Genomic DNA, 19,235 nt, shown 5'->3' on the forward strand with positions numbered 1-19,235 from the left:
GTTTTATTTGCAACAGATATAAATTGGATGAATGTTTTAAATGTTTATATTATCTCCTTAGTTCTGTTACATGTGCTTATGATATTTTCTTATAAATTTAATCATACTATACCTTATATTTCTTTTTTAACCATGCATTTTTTTTGGTTTCATTCACAAAGTAGATTTTTTCATTCTATTATATTCATACAATTGGATAATATTGCATGTTGTTAATGTGGTTTAGCATAACCTGGGTAGGTTGTAAGCCATTAGGAGATAATATAAGGAATCGGTCAGAAGTCAATTTAAATAAGCCGTAAGTCGAGTAGACCGTAAACTGAATCGATTATAAGTTAAACAAGTTGTACACTGTAAACTGAATTGATTATAAGTTAAATAAGTTATGCCATAGCCTCTGTTACATGGTCTTCCACTGTCTTTGAGGTAGAGTTCTCTTGCTTGAGGGTATACTCAGGCATGGTGTTCTTTCTTATTTCTCTTCTTGTTTTTCTTTTTTGAAGTTTTTATATTTTCTATGTTTGAAATATATATTTTAATGTTATTTTTCTTTAATTTTTTATTTTAATTGTTCATTATTTCTGTAGTTTATTTATTATCTTCTTTCCTTTCCTCACTGGGTAATTTTTCCCTAATGGAGCCCTTGGGCTTATAACATCCTTCTTTGCCAACTAGGGTTATAACTTAGCTTGTAATAATAATAAGTCAGATAATTAACCCTTTTACCCCCCAGGCTATATGGAAATTTCCAACCCTTAACCCCCAGGGGGTTATTTTTTTCCCAGCACATTTTGCAGTATATTTTTTTTAAATTGCTCTAACAGCCTTAATTTTTGTCATGGAGAGGTCAGGTTGGTCTCATTCTCTTGGAAAATGCCTGAATTTTTCTAAAAAAAATCATCAAAATATGAAAAAAATTTTTATAGCATTTTTTAGCAAGGACGTACCGGTACGTCCATGGGGGTAAAGGGATGGCTTTTGTGAAACGTACCAGTGCGTCCTTTGGGGGTAAAAGGGTTAAGTAAATCAAGTAGATTATACCGGTAAGTATCTACAAGTACGATAAGCAAATCAAGAAAGTCAACAATAACTGCGACCCTTCCTTTCATCACCGGACAGGATGCCGCGTCACTCCCGAGTGTTACGGCCACATGACGCACCTGCTCACCTCCTTGGCCAACAGTCGCATCGTCCTGTCCCTGGAGGGCGGTTACAACCTGAACGTCATCAGCTACTGCTTGACCATGTGCGGCAAGGCCCTTCTCGGGGACCCGATACCTCCCTTGGAGAGCGGTCTTGTGCCCAATAAGAGGGCCGTGGAGACCATCAACAACGTCATCAAGACGCACTCGCGGTATTGGTCTTCCTTGAGTTTTCAGGTTCGTATTTAAGATTTGCAATTGGTAACATATTTGCGGTTTATTTTTATTAGTTTAAATTATACACTGATGTCTATTTCATTGGCAAGGAAAGGCTATACTTTCTCTCCCTTGTTCAAACTATTTCTAAAGTTAATAAGTTCACACTTGCAATGAATGTTTTTATGTTGAATAGACTGACATAAGTCTCTTTTTTTAGCTCAGTTGAGTCCCTTGTTAGGCTGGGAGGAACGTAGAGAGTAGAGGTCCCCTTTTTGGTTTTTGTTTCATTTGTTGATGTCGGCTACCCCAATTTTGCTTTGGTATATGTATGTATGTATGAAGGATTTATTTTGATATCACTGTTTTTAAGGTGTTTAATTTCAATTGTTTATTACTTCTTTTGTAGTTTATTTATTTCTTTATTTCCTATCCACACTGGGCTATTTTTCCCTGTTGGAGCCCTTGGGTCTTAGAGCATCCTGCTTTTCCAACTAGGGTTGTAGTTTAACTAATAATAATGATATTACAGTTAAGATCATCTTTATATCTTTCGACAGGTTGCGTTGCCAATAGAAGACGTACTGTCTCAGGGATTTGGCGGATTGCCTCAGGCTGTAGAATCCGGAGTATCTGGATCCGAAGTGTCTTCGTGTAACCCATCTCCTGTATCCACGCCTTCAGTGTCTCCGATATACGTATCGGCCCCTTCCTCTCCCGATAAAATCTGGAAAGAAAAGCAGTTGGAAAACAGCTTTGGTGGGATGTCACTCGCATGCGAAGCTGAAATTTGCGGCAAACACGAAACGTCCTTCGTCGAACAACCGAAGGAATCTTCGCTGAGTAGTGGCCCTTCAGATAGTCTAGGCAACTCTCTCTCCGTATTCACCACGCCAGTCCGCACACCGGATAACGTTTTGCTCACAAAAACAAGGACCTCATCACCGAAGGATGACGATACGTCGCTCAAGTTGAGGAGTGTGAAATCTAAAGCCAAAAAGGGTAACGCCTCCACTCCCAACCGTCTCCAGAAGCCCAGGAAAAGGCCTAGTGAAATGTTGATGGTCGCAGCTGCGAGCGTCTCCCAGGAGAAGAAGCCCACTTCCATAGTTTTTAGCGAATGCTGCGGCGAAGTGGGTCGAAACGAGCCCCTTGAAAATCTCAAGACTCACTTGCAAGGACTCAAGCTTCTCGATGCTTGTAAAATTGTGGCATCCAGAGAAGGCAGAAAGGAAGAATTCCCCTTCCTCTTCAACGACGGCTTCGGCGATGAACACCTGTCCGAAAAAGAGAAGGACCACATAATGACGGCCGTAGGGAACGCCGTCGATCTAATGTCGGAGCTAGTCTACGGCCGCTGTCAGAACGGAGTCGTCGTCCTGCCGTGCGGGGGCCCCGGGGCCGGGAACTTGAGTCTCTGTAATATTGCTTCTGTTAGTGCTAAGCACGCTCTCGACGAGTTAAACGTCCAGCGCGTCATGATTGTAGACTTAGATTGTAGTACAAATCGCGATTGCCATGCATTCTGTGGTGACAGGAGAATTTTAACTTTTTGCCTTACTTTACATGGTAATCAGCAGTACCAAAGTAGTAAAAAAAAAAGTACAAAGGGCTGTGAATCTTGTGATCATAACATTAAAGTGAATTTGGGTTGTCAGGACTTCAAAATGGAAGATTATTACGCTGTATTTCATCAGCTTATCTTGCCAGTCGCCTACGAGTTCGCTCCCGAAGTTGTGGTCGTCGTTAGTAAGTACGAAGCTGCTGGTCACTGTCCGAATGTCTTTCCGGTAGTTTATGCCCATCTGATAGGGCTCCTGATGGCCCTGGCCAACGGTCGAATTGTCGTAGTGAGCGAAACCAGATGGCACGAAAAGGCAGCTACTCAGAGCGTTTCCGCCGTTCTGTCCGCCCTCCAAGATATCCCTTGTAGCTCTGTCCCCAGGGAAATGGAAAGCGGGTCTTTGCTGGCAAAAGCGGAGGTGTTGGACGCTGTGAAAGTCAAACGTGACGCTTTCAGGTCTCTGCAGTGCCACGCTCAGACTTCCTGTGCCTTGTCGTACACTCGGAAGAAAGACGAAACCCCTCAAGAGTGTCGTGGCAAGGACTCTGTCAGTGACGTCAAGAGATATGGTGAGTATGCTTCGAAAACATTTCGTATAGTCCTTCAATATCTGTGATTACTGATAACCCTTTTACCCCCAGGCTATTTGGAACTTTCCATCCCTTAACCCCCAAGGGGTTATTTTTTTCCCAGCACATTTTGCAGTATATTTTTTTTTAAATTGCTCTAACAGCCTTAATTTTTGTCATAGAGAGGTCAGGTTGGTCTCATTCTCTTGGAAAATGCCTGAATTTTTTCAAAAAAATATTAAAAATATGAAAAAAAAAATTTTTTATAGCATATTTTTGCGAGGACGTACCGGTACGTCCATGGGGGTAAAGGGATGTGTTTTGTGAAACGTACCAGTACGTCCTTTTGGGGGTAAAAGGGTTAATTGTTTTTGTTCCATCCAGATGAAATTGTGGATCTACAATTATTTAAGTGAATCTTCGCCCGATAGTCCTTATGCTTTAACCATGAAAGCTACCATTTTTCCTTTCTTTAACAAGAAAAATATCTACCTCTGTCCCTCCCATCTCTCCCTCCCTTGTAGTGACCAGTAGACCCGATGGGTGGTCTTGCTGGGGTAACACAAAAATGGCCATTACATCCTGAGAACTTTATATAATTGTCTTGGTTCCCTTGGGTAGTTTGTAGCGCTACGGCCAAGTGTCCTAATTTGCTTATTATCGCTCCGACTGTTATCTTGTATAGAATAAAAACGTTTGGAAATGGTCTACGGATCTCAAATATGTTGTGTAAGGGGGGCTCCGGGGGAGGCGCAGCCCCCCTGGGTAAGGACACGGCTTTTAGCATAGGTTAGGTGGGTTTTTTAAGTTAGCTTCTCCCGTCGTACTCGTAGGTAAGGAAACTGTTGTGTAAGGGGGGGTCCGGGGGGGGGGGGGGAAAGCCCCCCTGGATAAGGATACTGCTTTTAGCATAGGTTAGGTGGGTTTTTTAAGTTAGCTTCTCCCGCCAAAATTGTTTTTAGAATGACGGCCACAGTTCAGAATATTACAGTTTTCTACTGGATCTGGCCGTCACCCTACAAACGCTCCGTTCCCTTTTCGACCGGACTCTTCTACTCCTACTTAATTTAAGATTGAAATGGATAATCTGGTCACAGAATATGAGGTTGAAAACTGCGTCCATCGGATCGTAAAGTGTTTTGAAAAAGACAAGGCTGAAAAAGTTGATGGGCTAAAAGTTAGTGATAAAGCCAAGGGAGTTGTTATTAACGACAGTGGAATCGTTAATAGCGTAGTTGGTAACTGCAGAAACACTATCATTTAGACTAGAACTAAGGGATTAAAACAGTTACCAGACTTAAAGCAGGGCATTGATATATGGGATTCGTACAGTAGTGATATTTTTTCTTTGGTTATTGTTATTAACGATCTTATGGCCCCCCATCATGATCTAGGAAAACTTAAAAGAATATGAACTGCTTAAATGACATGGCAGAATGTACAACTTTGTGTTGAATTCATTTTATTAAGGCTACTGTACAGAAAACAGAAATGTAGACCGATTCCTACTGCTTCTAGTGAGTCTACCCACCATAGATTAGGTGTGTCTTTTCTTCCATAAATGTAAAGGCATCTCCTTCTATGCCTATTTATGCAAAGGGCCTCGGTTAGATTCCACCAGTCGTCTCTATCTTGAGCTTCTAAATCAATACTTCTCCATTCACCATCTCCTACTTCACACTTCTTAGTCCTTAGCCATGTAGGCCTGGGTCTTCCAATGAATCCTCTATGGATTTTGTCAGTCAATGGAAAGAAAAGATGATAGAATGCCCCCCAGTCTCGGTCGTAGCGGAGTGCTAAGAATCTCCCTATTTATAAATACATTTGAAATTAGTTATGTTAAAGGTCGGAAAACCTGTAACTTCGATTGTTAAAGAACAATGAATACCATCTTTCTAATGTCTTTTTATTCTAACCATTTACCTTCTTCATTCAGCTTTACTGTCCTCCAATTTTCCTGATTACCATGTAACTTTATTTTTGCCTCTTGATAGAAACTATACAGTACTATAATCTCAGGACCCAGTCCTTATTCCTGTCAATACAGTGGAAGTATTACTTTTTCTTTTCCTTACGTTTTATTTACTAGTTTGAAATACGAAGCATTCTGACATGGCCGAGTCTTTTCCGACATTAGTGGGTCTTGTATGATCCGACAAATAAGTTAGAGGAATTTGATGATTATAAAAGGGCAGGAAAGAATCGGATAAAAAGTAAAACGCAGGGAAAAAGTTTTGTGTAACGAGTAGATGGTAATAAATGATGCCAACTTTCCATCTTGGGGACACATCTACAGTAATTTCAGTATTTTAAATTGTAATGTGTTGTCCAATGCCTTTTCACTGCTCAAGACATTATTCTTTAAGCCTTAGAGTCCCAAAATAAGACTTTGGAGAGTATTAAAATGGGTCTTTGGTGGGTCCTGAAGTGTCTTATTAAATTAATTCATGATAATAAGTATAGTATCACATCTCTGCATGAAGTATTTCCTTAAATCTTTAACTAAAACAAATAAGCAAATGATTATTCCTCATTTCCACTCTCCAAATCGCCAGTTAAGAGCCGTGCGGACGGGACTGAGCATCCTTTGTGCCTTGTATACGACGAATCCATGATGGAACACTTCAGCTACGAAGACAGGACGCATCCGGAGTGCCCCGAAAGGATACGGTGCATCTACCAACGCCTGCAGGAGTTCAAGGTCATCGAGCGTTGCCTCCGTGTCAAGGTGAAGTAACGTTTAGAATGGTGTGTGGAGTTTTTACCTTTTTAACGACACTTGAGGACTGGACACCTTTCTAACGATTGTTTAGGAGTGAAGAGCTTTCTTACGACTTTTTAGAAGTGAGGACCTTTCTAACGACACTTAAGAATTGAAGACCTTTCTAACGACACTTAAGAATTGAAGACCTTTTTTACGACACTTAAGAATTGAAGACCTTTCTAACGACACTTGAGAATTGAAGACCTTTTTTACGACACTTAAGAATTGAAGACCTTTCTAACGACACTTAAGAATTGAAGACCTTTCTAACAACACTTGAGAATTGAAGACCGTTCTTACGACTTTTTAGAAGTGAAGACCTTTCTAACGACACTTAAGAATTGAAGACCTTTCTAACGACACTTAAGAATTGAAGACCTTTCTAACGACACTTAAGAATTGAAGACCTTTCTAACAACACTTGAGAATTGAAGACCGTTCTTACGACTTTTTAGAAGTGAAGACCTTTCTAACGACACTTAAGAATTGAAGACCTTTCTAACGACACTTAAGAATTGAAGGCCTTTCTAACGACACTTAAGAACTAAAGACCTTTCTAACAACACTTAAGAATTGAAGACCTTTCTAACGACACTTAAGAATTGAAGACCTTTCTAACAACACTTGAGAACTAAAGACCTTTCTGACGACGCTTCAAAACTAAAAACCTTTTTAACGTCACTTTAGAATTGAAGACCTTTTAACGGCACTAAAAAACTAAAGACCTTCCTAACGATGCTTCAGAACTAAAGACCTTTCTAACAAAACTTTAGAATTGAAGGGATTTTTAACTACACTAAAGAATAAAGACCTTTCTGACAACGCTTCAGAAGTAAAGACCTTTCTAACAACACTTTAGAATTGAAGAGCTTTTTAACTACACTAAAGAATAAAGACCTTTCTGACAACGCTTCAGAAGTAAAGACCTTTCTAACAACACTTTAGAATTGAAGAGCTTTTTAACTACACTAAAGAATAAAGACCTTTCTGACAACGCTTCAGAAATAAAGACCTTTCTAACGAAGCCTTAGAAGTAAAGACCTTTGTAACGATGCTTTAGAATTCTAGACCCTTTTAACAACTTTTTAAAAGTGAAGACCTTTCTAATGACACGAGAAGTAACACCTTTCTAACACTTCTCAAAAATGAAGACCTTTCTAACAACGCTTCAGAAGTAAAAGACCTTTCTAACAACGCTTCAGAAGTAAAAGACCTTTCTAACAACGCTTCACGAGAAATAACACCTTTCTAACACTTCTCAAAAATGAAGACCTTTCTAACAACGCTTCAGAAGTAAAAGACCTTTCTAACAACGCTTCAGAAGTAAAAAACCTTTCTAACAACGCTTCAGAAGTAAAGACTTTTTTAACGACACTTTAGAACTGAAAGTTTTGCTCTTTTGTAGGCAAGGCCAGCATCTGCCAAAGAACTGGAGGACCTGCACAGCCCGAAACACCTGCGACTGATGTCCAGCCTGGCTGCGAAAAAGCCGAGGGAACTGCAAAGCCTGCAAGACAACTACGAGTCTGTGTTCTTCCATCGGCAAACGCAGAACGCTTCTTTGATGGCAGCCGGATCTGTTGTTGCTGTGAGTGGTTCTGGTTTTTCCTTGTCTTGGTACCGATGCAATATTATTACTGTATTATTATTATTATTATTATTATTATTATTACTTCTTGATATCTCGGCTTCCTCATACTTTTTTAATTTATTTTTCCTGCAAATATTGAATATTAATTGAACGCTTACAAGGGAACTTGTCTTTTAAGTGGGAGTTTTTTCATGCATTCACCCTTTGGATTCAATACAGGACTTACAAGAGTGAACTCATTCATACAAGGGAACTTGAATTTTAGGTGGGAGTTTTTTCATGCATTCACCCTTTGGATTCAATACAGGACTTACAAGAGCGAGCTCATCCAAGAGATTATAGCGGCCTCGTGCAATCGTAAGAGAATCGTAATCTGTGGCAGAAGAATTTTAGCCATGCTCACTGCTCGGGAGAACCGATCGGTCTACCTGCTGAGTTATCAGTAGCTGTTGTCTTATCCTACCTGATCCATGTTGTTTGGAGAGTAGGCTTGGCCACTGTTTGGAGAGGAGACTTGGCCACTGTTTGGAGAGGAGACTTGGCCACTGTTTGGAGAAGAGACTTGGCCACTGTTTGGAGAAGAGACTTGGCCACAGATCATTTATGTGTATGGCTGGTCTCTTAAGACATTTTGTGGGCAGTGGAATGATCTTGCCTCTCCTCTGCTACATTTGAACAGCCTTTATATCTTTTAATAAAGGGTGATTTAACCAGACTACTCGGTCACATATCGAATCTTGCACATTACGGTTTCAAATAGTTTTTTTTTTCTTTTTCCCTGTACAAATACAATCCATTCTTTGATAGCACTTATGACTGTGGCCAAAAAGCAGTACGGACGTACTCTTGCGGCCTCTCATTTTTGGCTATTAATTCTGAGTCATCTTCTCTTTCAAGAATAGATGTGAAAGGGAAAAGGTATGCAGCTGTCTCCGTGTAAAGCTTGTGAGAAGCATGGCTTGTTTATATCCATTGATTCACATCATCGTTGGTATTTTTTCAGGGGGGCATGATTTTTCACAGTCATCCCTTTGTTACAAGTGCGAGTTATGTCATCCTTTACAATGGAGTTTACTCGAGGCTGTACAACAAAGGCCTGAACCTAAGGAACTTCTCCTTCTATTGTTGTTGCTGGTGTTTCGCCAGAGGAAGGAGGTTTTGGTCACCGTTAGGACTTTTGAGGCTGTTCCTGATTGCGCCGACTCCTGCGATATTATTTGAGGTGCATCTGCGGTTTTGGTATCAACTGCTTTTAAAGAGGCCTTCATAGCCTCTTCCTACTTGGAGGTGCCATCGTTACTCTCCAAGACCTCGACTCCCAAAGAAAGCAAGCAAGAGGAAGAAGTGCATTAGATCTTCCCTACTCTTCACTTCTTCTTCCGGCAGATATAGTGAACAGTAACACTTAGGTAAATGAGTTCAAGAAGTTAGACAAGACCATAAGAACTCTAAATGTTTACCATAAACTAATTCGCTCTACCCAAGAGCAAATGGAGTCCCCGCGGATGGACTAAAAAGTCTTTGAGACATTCAAAGCCCCGTAACTCCTCTTCTGTGAGACGGGGAAGTCCAGGGAAGGCAGGAGTCTGATAACGTCAGATAATCTTTACCTCTTAGAATCTGCAGGAGCATAACCACAAGTCCTTAGTCGGCTCAACAGTTTGTACTGTATACTGTAGTGAAGAAAATAACAACTTACTTAAAGAAATGTTTGTTTTTAGTTAAAAAGTAAAAATAAGAGAGAAAACGGAAAGGACAGAGAGTGGTGGAGGTAGGAATGTATTGGGAAACTGCAGTGAATTTTTTGTTGCTTTTTTCGTCCCTTTATTTATTCTCTTTCGTTTATGAAATTTAATCCCAACAACCTTATTCTGTTATACATACACCTGCCTGACATCTCTGTCTGTCCCGTCTGCAGGTCGTGGACAGCGTACTGAAGGGCGAGAGTCACCGGGCGATAGCTGTGATACGTCCCCCCGGCCACCACGCTGAGAGGAACGAACCGTGTGGCTTCTGCTTTTATAACAATGTGGCCGTCGGTGCTAAGCATGCCATCAATGAATATGGTTTGAATAGGTAGGTAGATATATATGTTTTGCATATATTGTTATTTCTGAAAACTATAGTAATTATGCTTTAAAAGACTCATATAAGTTTTAGTTATGGTAGTAGTTGCCAATTAGCAATTTATATCTGTTGTCACTTGTTTTCCCCATCGCATCATACGGCTCGGCTCAGAATATTGGGTTTTAAAAGCTACAGATCGGAAAAAATTAGAAAGTTTTGAACTATGGTGTTACAGAAGAGTCCTTAGGATAAGCTGGATTGAGAAAAAGACTAACGTGGAAGTTCTACAAAAGATCAATATTGAAAAACGATTACTTGACATTTTGGAAGAAAGAAAACTAACTTTTATTGGACACCAGGTTCGGAAACACAATACTCTGGAAAGAACGCTACTAATTGGATCAGTCTATGGTACAAGACCGAGAGGAAGGCCTAAAACTAGAATAAGTGACAATATCAAGGAGATGTGCGGGCTAACGATGGTGGAGTTGGAAAGGAAGGCTCAAGACTGGAATGAATGGAGAAGTTTTGTGCAGAGGGCCACGGCCGTTCGACATCGAACACCCCGTACTTGATGATGATCTGTTGCCACTGACTATAAGAAAAGTATCTTAATTTTCCAACTAGTGTATGATACAAACTGGAGTGTCTTCTCATGGCAGAATCTGATCGATTGTCATTGTCTGATGTTTAATGGTCGAGATTCATTGCAACATCCCTTTATGGGACCCAACGTTCATTGCTTTTTACCGTTTGCATTTAAAAATACCACTCGGATGTTCAAAATCATATCTCACAGAGTAGCCATGTGAGAATTCAGAAATGGTAGAAAAATTATTAAGAATTGCTCACATTTTCAAATTAAACCTGCCAGCTTATATTCAGCCATTTCCTTTTTCTACTATATGAACTACCAGCCCCCTAACTTCTTTGTATTGATCTAATTTACACCTTTTGTTCAAGAAGTTCTTTCTATCGTCCTTAAAAGTTTTTGAAAAGAAACCCTTTAATGACTTGAAAAGTCCCTTGAGCATATTGCCCTCACAATATGTGGTGGCCGATGTGGTAACGTCCCTGACTGGTGAACGCCAGGCGGGGTTCGAGTCCCACTCAAACTCGTTAGTTTCTTTGGCCATTGCAACCTCACTATCCTTGTGAGCTAAGGATGGGGTGCATGGGGGAGCCTATAGGTCTATCTGCTGAGTCATCAGTAGCTATTGCATGGCCCTCTTTGGTCCTCGCTTGGGTGGAGAGGGGGCTTGGGTGCTTACCTTTTGTATAAATGATGAGTCTCTAGGGCATTGTCCTGCTTGATAGGGCAATGTCACTGTTCCTTGCCTCTGCCATTCATGAGCGTCCTTTAACCCTTTTGCCCCCAAAGGACGTACTGGTACGTTTCACAAAACTCATCCCTTTACCCCCATGGACGTACCGGCACGTCCTTGCAAAAAAATGCTATAAAAAATTTTTTTTTCATATTTTTGATAATTTTTTGAAAAAATTCAGGCATTTTCCAAGAGAATGAGACCAACCTGACCTCTCTATGACAAAAATTAAGGCTGTTAGAGCAATTTAAAAAAAAAAATATACAGCAAAATGTGCTGGGAAAAAAATAACCCCTTGGGGGTTAAGGGTTGGAAATTTCCAAAGAGCCTGGGGGTAAAAGGGTTAAATCTTTAAAACCAAATTTCTCCATTCTATCCTACATTACTGTATCTTTCTTACATTTCCAACAGGGTGTTGATTTTAGACTGGGACGTGCATCACGGAAATGGGATCCAGCACATGTTCGAGTCGGATCCCCGGGTGCTCTACATTTCGATTCATCGTTACGACAACGGCAGGTTTTTCCCCGGCAGCCCGGAAGCCAACTGCAACTACGTGGGCATAAAGAAAGGGAAGGGTTTCAATATCAACATTCCTTGGAATAAGGTAGAAGATGCTTGTTCGTTTTAATTGCTTTTTTTCAATATTTAACTTAGCCGGTGATTATAATAGCTGCAACTCTGTTGCTCGACAGAAAAACTCTACGTAAAAATTCGCCAGCGATCGCTACACAGGTAGGGGGTGTACTCAACAGCGCCATCTGTCGTTCAGATACCCATTACTCATTGTAAACAAAGAACTCAATTTTCTCTCTGTCGGGCTACCGGCAAGACCTACTAATTCGCTGTTGCTAACTGGATTTGTTTTCACAACTATTTGGTGAAGTACACTATTCTAGTTTTGAGCTTTCGCTATGCAGGTGTTTTATCTTCATCTTAAAACTTGAACTCGTTTTGGATAGATTTAATTATGGTGACAAAGAGAGTATGGACTTTCTTTCACTTTTAAATGGCCGACCCTTCCCTTAGACGGAAGTGTGTTTAGGCTTTTAGTAATTATCTTATCACATTATAGATTTTCCTATTTATATCTCTCCGCCTTTATTAGGCCTCTTCGATTAACTTTCCATTTTTTATAAACATATAAAAATAAATTTTAATGCTTTGTTTATATAGAACTTTCCTGAGAGTAGGCGGTCCTAACTTGGAAACCGAAATTAATCAACGTTGAGCCCTTTATATCGTCTTTAGCTTTTAAAGAGCTAAGGATTTAAAACTTTTTAAATGTAATTTTTTATGAAAGAATTTCTTTGATAGTCTTCGTACTGTTTTCAAAGATGAACTAACGTTTAGTTTTTTATGCTACGCAGTTGTTGACGTTCAGGACGTTCAACATGCGCTCTATCGTTACGATAGAGAGAGAGTGTATCACGGTTTCACTTTGCAGTAAGAGTAAATCGATTCTGACGTTTTGTTCATTCTTTCTTAGCTTAAATGTTTTAAATTCTAATTTAAAGGAACTTTTTATTTGAAAAACCTTTCAGTTTTTTCCTTTAGTCAAATAACATGTTTTTTTGACGATATATAATTGGGCTCTTCTCTTAGGTGCGAAATCAAGAGAGAAAGAGAGAGAGAGATAGAGACGGAGGGAGAGAGAGGAGAGAAAACGTTCCGTTCAAGCGGGTAACGTTATTCTCGTGTTACTCACGTCCCTAGTCGCTGTACGGGGAGGAAGGATAAAACGTTTTTAGGTTTTTATTCTCGTCCCCAGGCTATGTGCGGTGAGAGATTGAAAACGTAGTTATATGAACTAGTGTTTAGTCTCTTTCCCAGCCACTGATTTTTCTTTTTATCTTAAATTATGTTTTCTGTTTTTTGCTGGTATTATGAGATTGCATTATACGACTAATTTCGCAATTACTACCTTTTAATGAAGGGTAGAATTGCGTGTTTCAGGTAGAAATAAGTGCAAAACAGAAAATCGAAGTGATAAAGTGATATGCGCAAAGTGTTACATTGTTGCGTCCGAGGCGCAAAGTGTTACAGTGTTGCGTCCGAGGGTTCGTCTGTTCGTGCCTGTCGTTCACCTAGTCCGGAACCTCTTACAAGCTCCCAAGCCCAGGGGAGAAGTAATGTCAAACGACTTATGGGTTCGAGAGGCCTTGACCAACGAACAGACGTTTTCCCTCTATGGTATCGGGTGTATCTTACCAAGATCTCCCCTACCATAAGACGAGAGAGACGTTGTTTCTCCTCGCCATCCGTAGGCTTTTCGCATAAGAAACCTGTCACAAGGTTTCGGAGCCCTTAAGCGAAAGTCAGTCCTTTCAGGACAGGTCCAGCGTCCTGGTTACAGTCATTAGGACAGCTCTGACCCTATGCAGTCATCGGATAACTGCTCGCCGCCTAACAAAAGCGTAACACAGACTCCGAGAGTCTTTTTTTGTAGGCAAAGTGTTGCGGTCACAGACGTTACCCTCGTCTATTACCACAACCATTTCCGTTGATCCTTAAGGGGTTGTATGGCAAAACATGCAGTATATGCTTGCCTCCCTTATGGAAGACTATTCTGCCGATTAGTCCGTTGAGTCTAGCCGTTTATCTCATCGATATCCTGGCTTTCAGCCAACCTAACGTTCCTTTGTGCTTACTGTTGACGTTGGCGTAGCTTAGTCACGTCAGTCAGGTTGTTTAGAACCACACTCGATGCGGTCTCGTGTGGTTTTTCAGCCGCATTTGGATGTTAGGCCACTGGCTGATGCTTCTGTTGACGTTCAAGACGTTCACGACGTTCACTAACAATCGGAGTTGACTTGTTTTGACGCTGTGCGTCAACCTCCGCATTCTAGAGTTGTTTTGACTGCTCAGTCTAGGCAGTCAAAGCAGTCTCGAGTGGACGCTGTGCGTCCTCACGCACCTGTTGTGGTTGACAGTTCAGTTGTTGACAGTTCACAGACTGTCAAGCAGTTACATGACGTTGCGTTCTGGTCCGCTACTAATGCACCAGTAAGAGACTCAGCTTTTATCGGACAAGGTTCCTGTAGATGAGGAAGTTGCTGTTCTCCCTCCTACTGATATTCCCTTGAGGACTCTGTCAGATGGAGAGGAGCCTAAAGCTGCTTAGCCTCCTATGGACTTTAATTAAATCATGATGATTTTTTTAAGGATCTTCGTCCGGATCTTTTTGTAACTGCTGCTCCTCGTTCGCCTAAACGTCAGAACTTACACTAGGCCTAGCTACTTCGAAGCCGTTGTTTTTAAGCTAGTGCTCTCTCGCTCTCCTAGAGAGCGTTACGTTGGCTAGGCGACTGGTTTTTCACCAGGAGGAGTTTGGGGGATACAGCCTTTGCTTTCCCTTCTTTTAAACTGGTTTATAGAGCGAGAGTCTGATATGACACGAGAGAAGTTCTCGGCTTGGGAGTTCATGCCTCTGCCCAGATAGACTTCTCAATTCTGGTAGACTCTCCCTGGCGCCTAGCCAGGAGACGCTCCAAGTTGTTTACAGGTCAACTTCACAGCTGTTGTCGAGCCTTTGAAGTTTTGCTGTACTATTATGTCACGCATAACAAGGCTTTCAGGGATGGTAAACGGTTCCGCCTCAGTCGCTAACCCCGTCTGTTGCCACACCTGCTCCCGTAGACCCTAAATGGGCTTTGCTGCAAGACATGCAGTCCAAGCTTGCGTCCTTGATAGAGGACTTAAATGCGGAGAAGAACCTTCTGGCCAACAACCTTCCAACCGGTCGGTTGTGCGCCCTGTTGACGCTGAGGTAACCTACTCGCGTTTGCCAGTTGAGGTGGTTACTCCACCGATGCGACCCAGTGTGGGTTGCCAGCCGCACGTTGACATTAAGCGACGCTCGGAGGTGGTTTTTGACGTTCAGGACGTTCAACAACCAGCAGAGGTGACTTGTTTTGACGCAGTGCGTCAACCTCAGCAACCCGGTAGGGTGTTGACTGCACAACCCAGACGGTCTAGACAGTCTCGGGTTGACGCTGTGCTTCCTCGCGCACTCATGGTTGTTGACAGTTCACAGACTGTGCAGCAGTTCCATGATATTGCGTCCGGCTCCGTCACGCATCCACCAGTGCGACCGGATTCAGCGAGCCAGACGTTGCCCACTCCGTTGCCGTTTCCTCATCAGTTTCGGATGAGGAACCCTCTGATGAGGACGTTGCTGAACAACAAGACGATCAGCCCCCAGCCCTGCTATCCATCCAGAAGATGCTGAAGAAGGAACGCTGCTCAGTCAGGCTGTGGATGAGTCTGGTAGGGACACTGTCATCCGTGGATCAATTTGTGTCACTAGGAAGACTACACCTCCGTCCTCTTCAATACCATCTAGCTTTTCACTGGAAAAAGGACAAGACGCTAGAAGCGGTCTCGATCCCGGTTTCCGAAAAGATAAAGTCTTGTCTGACTTGGTGAAAGGACAATATCAACCTAAGAGAGGGTCTTCCCCTGGCTGTTCAGACTCCCAACCACGTTCTCTTCTCGGACGCATCGGACGTAGGCTGGGGTGCGACACTAGACGGTCGGGAATGCTCGGGGATATGGAACTCGAGTCAAAGGACAATGCATTTCAACTGCAAGGAGCTACTGGCAGTACGTCTGGCCTGGAAAAGCTTCAGGTCTCTCCTTCAAGGCAAAGTGGTGGAGGTGAACTCGGACAACACCACGGCTTTGGCGTACATCTCCAAGCAAGGAGGGACCTACTCTCTGACGTTGTACGAGATCGCAAGGGACCTCCTCACCTGGTCAAAAGGTCTAAACATATCACTAGTAACGAGGTTCATCCAAGGCAACTTGAATGTCATGGCAGATTGTCTCAGTCGGAAGGGACAAATAATTCCAACAGAATGGACCCTCCACAAGGATGTATGCAAGAGCCTTTGGGCCACCTGGGGCCAGCCAACCATAGATCTCTTCGCAACCTCGATGACCAAGAGGCTCCCAATATTTTGCTCTCCAATCCCGGACCCAGCAGCAGTTCATATAGATGCCTTTCTCCTAGATTGGTCACATCTAGATCTATATGCATTCCCTCCGTTCAAGATTGTCAACAAGGTACTGCAGAAGTTCGCCTCTCACGAAGGGACAAGGTTGACGCTAGTTGCTCCCCTCTGGCCCGCGAGAGAATGGTTCACCGAGGTACTTCGATGGCTAGTAGACGTTCCCAGAACACTTCCCCTAAGGGTGGACCTTCTACGTCAGCCACACGTAAAGAAGGTACACCAAGGCCTCCACGCTCTTCGTCTGACTGCCTTCAGACTATCGAAAGACTCTCGAGAGCTAGAGGCTTTTCGAAGGAGGCAGCCAGAGCGATTGCTAGAGCAAGGAGAACATCCACCCTTAGAGTCTACCAATCGAAGTGGGAAATCTTCCGAAACTGGTGCAAGTCAGTATCCGTATCCTCGACCAGTACCTCTGTAACTCAAATAGCTGACTTCCTCTTATATCTGAGGAAAGAACGATCTCTTTCAGCTCCCACTATCAAGGGTTACAGAAGCATGTTGGCATCAGTCTTCCGTCACAGAGGCTTAGATCTTTCCAACAATAAAGATCTACAGGACCTCCTTAAGTCTTTTGAGACCACGAAGGAGCGTCGTTTGGTTACACTTGGTTGGAATTTAGACGTGGTACTAAGATTCCTCATGTCAGACAGGTTCGAGCCGCTACAATCAGCCTCCCTGAAAGATCTCACCTTAAAGACTCTTTTCCTGGTATGCTTAGCCACAGCTAAAAGAGTCAGTGAGATTCATGCCTTCAGCAAGAACATCGGATTCTCATCTGAAACGGCTACATGTTCTCTACAACTTGGTTTTCTAGCCAAAAACGAGCTGCCTTCTCGACCTTGGCCAAAATCGTTCGATATTCCAAGCTTATCGTATGGTTGGAAATGAACTAGAAAGAGTCTTATGCCCTGTAAGAGCTCTTAAGTTCTATTTAAAACGAACTAAACCTTTACGAGGCCCGTCTGAAGCTTTATGGTGTTCAGTTAAGAAACCATCTTTGCCTATGTCAAAGAATGCTTTATCCTAGTTTATCAGACTGTTAATATGAGAAGCTCATTCCCATCTGAATGAGGAAGACCAAGCTTTGCTGAAGGTAAGGACACACGAAGTTAGAGCTGTCGCAACTTCCGTGGCCTTTAAACAAAATAGATCTCTGCGAAGTATAATCGTCGCAACCTATTGGAAAAGCAAGTCAGTGTTCGCGTCTTTTTATCTTAAGGATGTCCAGTCTCTTTACGAGAACTGCTACACTCTGGGACCATTCGTAGCAACAAGTGCAGTAGTGGGTGAGGGCTCAACCACTACAATTCCCTAATTCCATAACCTTTTTAATCTTTCTCTTGAAATGTTTTTATTGTTGTTTTTGGGTTGTCCGGAAGGCTAAGAAGCCTTTCGCATCCTAGTTGATTTGGCGGGTGGTCAAAGTCATTTCTTGAGAAGCGCCTAGATTAGAGGTTTTGATGAGGTCCTGTTGTATGGGTTGCAACCCTTGATACTTCAGCTCCTAGGGGTCGCTCAGCATCCTAAGAGGATCGCGAGGCTCCGTAAGGAAGACGTACTTAAAAAGGCAGAGTAATTGTTCAAGTCGACTTCCTTACCAGGTACCTATTTATTTTGTTTAGTTATTTTGATAACTTCTAAAATGAAATAAAAATTCTTAGCTCATATGATGTAAACATATTTTGCTGGTCTCTACCCACCCCCCTGGGTGTGAATCAGCTATTATAATCACCGGCTAAGTTAAATATTGAAAAATGTTATTTTGATAATAAAATAAATTTTTGAATATACTTACCCGGTGATTATAAATTAAAGGACCCTCCCTTCCTCCCCAATAGAGACACAGTGGACCGAGGAGAAAATTGAGTTCTTTGTTTACAATGAGTAATGGGTATCTGAACGACAGATGGCGCTGTTGAGTACACCCCCTACCTGTGTAGCGATCGCTGGCGAATTTTTACGTAGAGTTTTTCTGTCGAGCAACAGAGTTGCAGCTATTATAATCACCGGGTAAATATATTCAAAAATTTATTTTATTATCAAAATAACATTTTTCTCGGTGGAATATTTAGGTCTTAGAAATATATAATCATCATCCGATTATTGTTGATATTATCGTATTATAAAGCACTGTAGTCTAAGTAGGTAGGATTTTCCAACTCTGGAAGGACAAGGCTGTAAGATTGGTTCTTAAATGAGAGATGTGTAACTTGGACCTCAAGAAGTTTGAAAGAAGAAAGCAATGAATCTGTTGCCAAAAAATGACGGTAAAGAATCTTTAGTAGCATCTGCAGTTACAAACTACAGGAAGAGAAAAGGATAAATAATGTTGATGAGAAAGTGAAACTGTAGATCCTTGAACAAAGGAGGAATAATATTCTTGAAAGAAGGATGTTGAGGCTAACGATTCTTGAGGGAAAGATGTGAGAGGGACACTTATCATATAAGAGTTTAGATGTCTGTCATTGAAGTGAGTTTAGGTTTTTAACCCTTTTACCCCCAAGCTATTTGGAAATTTCCAACCCTTAACCCCCAGGGGGTTATTTTTTTCCCTGCACATTTTGCAGTATATTTTTTTTAAATTGCTCTAAGAGCCTCAATTTTTGTCATAGAGAGGTCAGGTTGGTCTCATTCTCTTTGAAAATGCCTGAGTTTTCTAAAAAAATTATCAAAAATATAAAAAAAAATGTTTACATATAGCATTTTTTTGCAAGGACGTACCGGTACGTCCATGGGGGTAAAGGGATGGCTTTTGTGAAACGTACCAGTACGTCCTTTTGGGGTAAAAGGGTTAATGTTTTTAGATGTTGTCGAGAAATATGGATGAAATTCAATAGGGAAACGAGTATTGACGTATGGGCGTGTGTAACTTGTTGATGAAATTATGCTTGATTTTCTTCATTATCTATGTGGAACTGTTATCAAATGAATGAGTTGTTATCACTCTATCTTCGTGAGGGTTTTTCTTTAAATAACTCGTGA

At 41.7% G+C, this 19,235-nt stretch overlaps 1 protein-coding gene across 2 annotated transcripts in view; it reads left to right on the plus strand.

The window, feature by feature from the left end:
* Positions 1–19,235, plus strand: part of HDAC6 (histone deacetylase 6) — a 90,311-nt gene that overhangs the window by 47,296 nt on the left and 23,780 nt on the right. For both annotated transcript variants that reach the window (XM_068357498.1, XM_068357499.1), the window contains exons 19-24: positions 1,120–1,379; positions 1,919–3,491; positions 6,047–6,219; positions 7,661–7,843; positions 9,765–9,922; positions 11,650–11,845. In XM_068357498.1, coding sequence (XP_068213599.1) covers positions 1,120–1,379; positions 1,919–3,491; positions 6,047–6,219; positions 7,661–7,843; positions 9,765–9,922; positions 11,650–11,845 — 2,543 coding nt within the window. The remainder of the gene's footprint in view (positions 1–1,119; positions 1,380–1,918; positions 3,492–6,046; positions 6,220–7,660; positions 7,844–9,764; positions 9,923–11,649; positions 11,846–19,235) is intronic.

The sequence above is a fragment of the Palaemon carinicauda genome, chromosome 34, assembly GCF_036898095.1.
Source record: "Palaemon carinicauda isolate YSFRI2023 chromosome 34, ASM3689809v2, whole genome shotgun sequence".
Classification (NCBI taxonomy): Eukaryota; Metazoa; Arthropoda; class Malacostraca; order Decapoda; family Palaemonidae; genus Palaemon; species Palaemon carinicauda.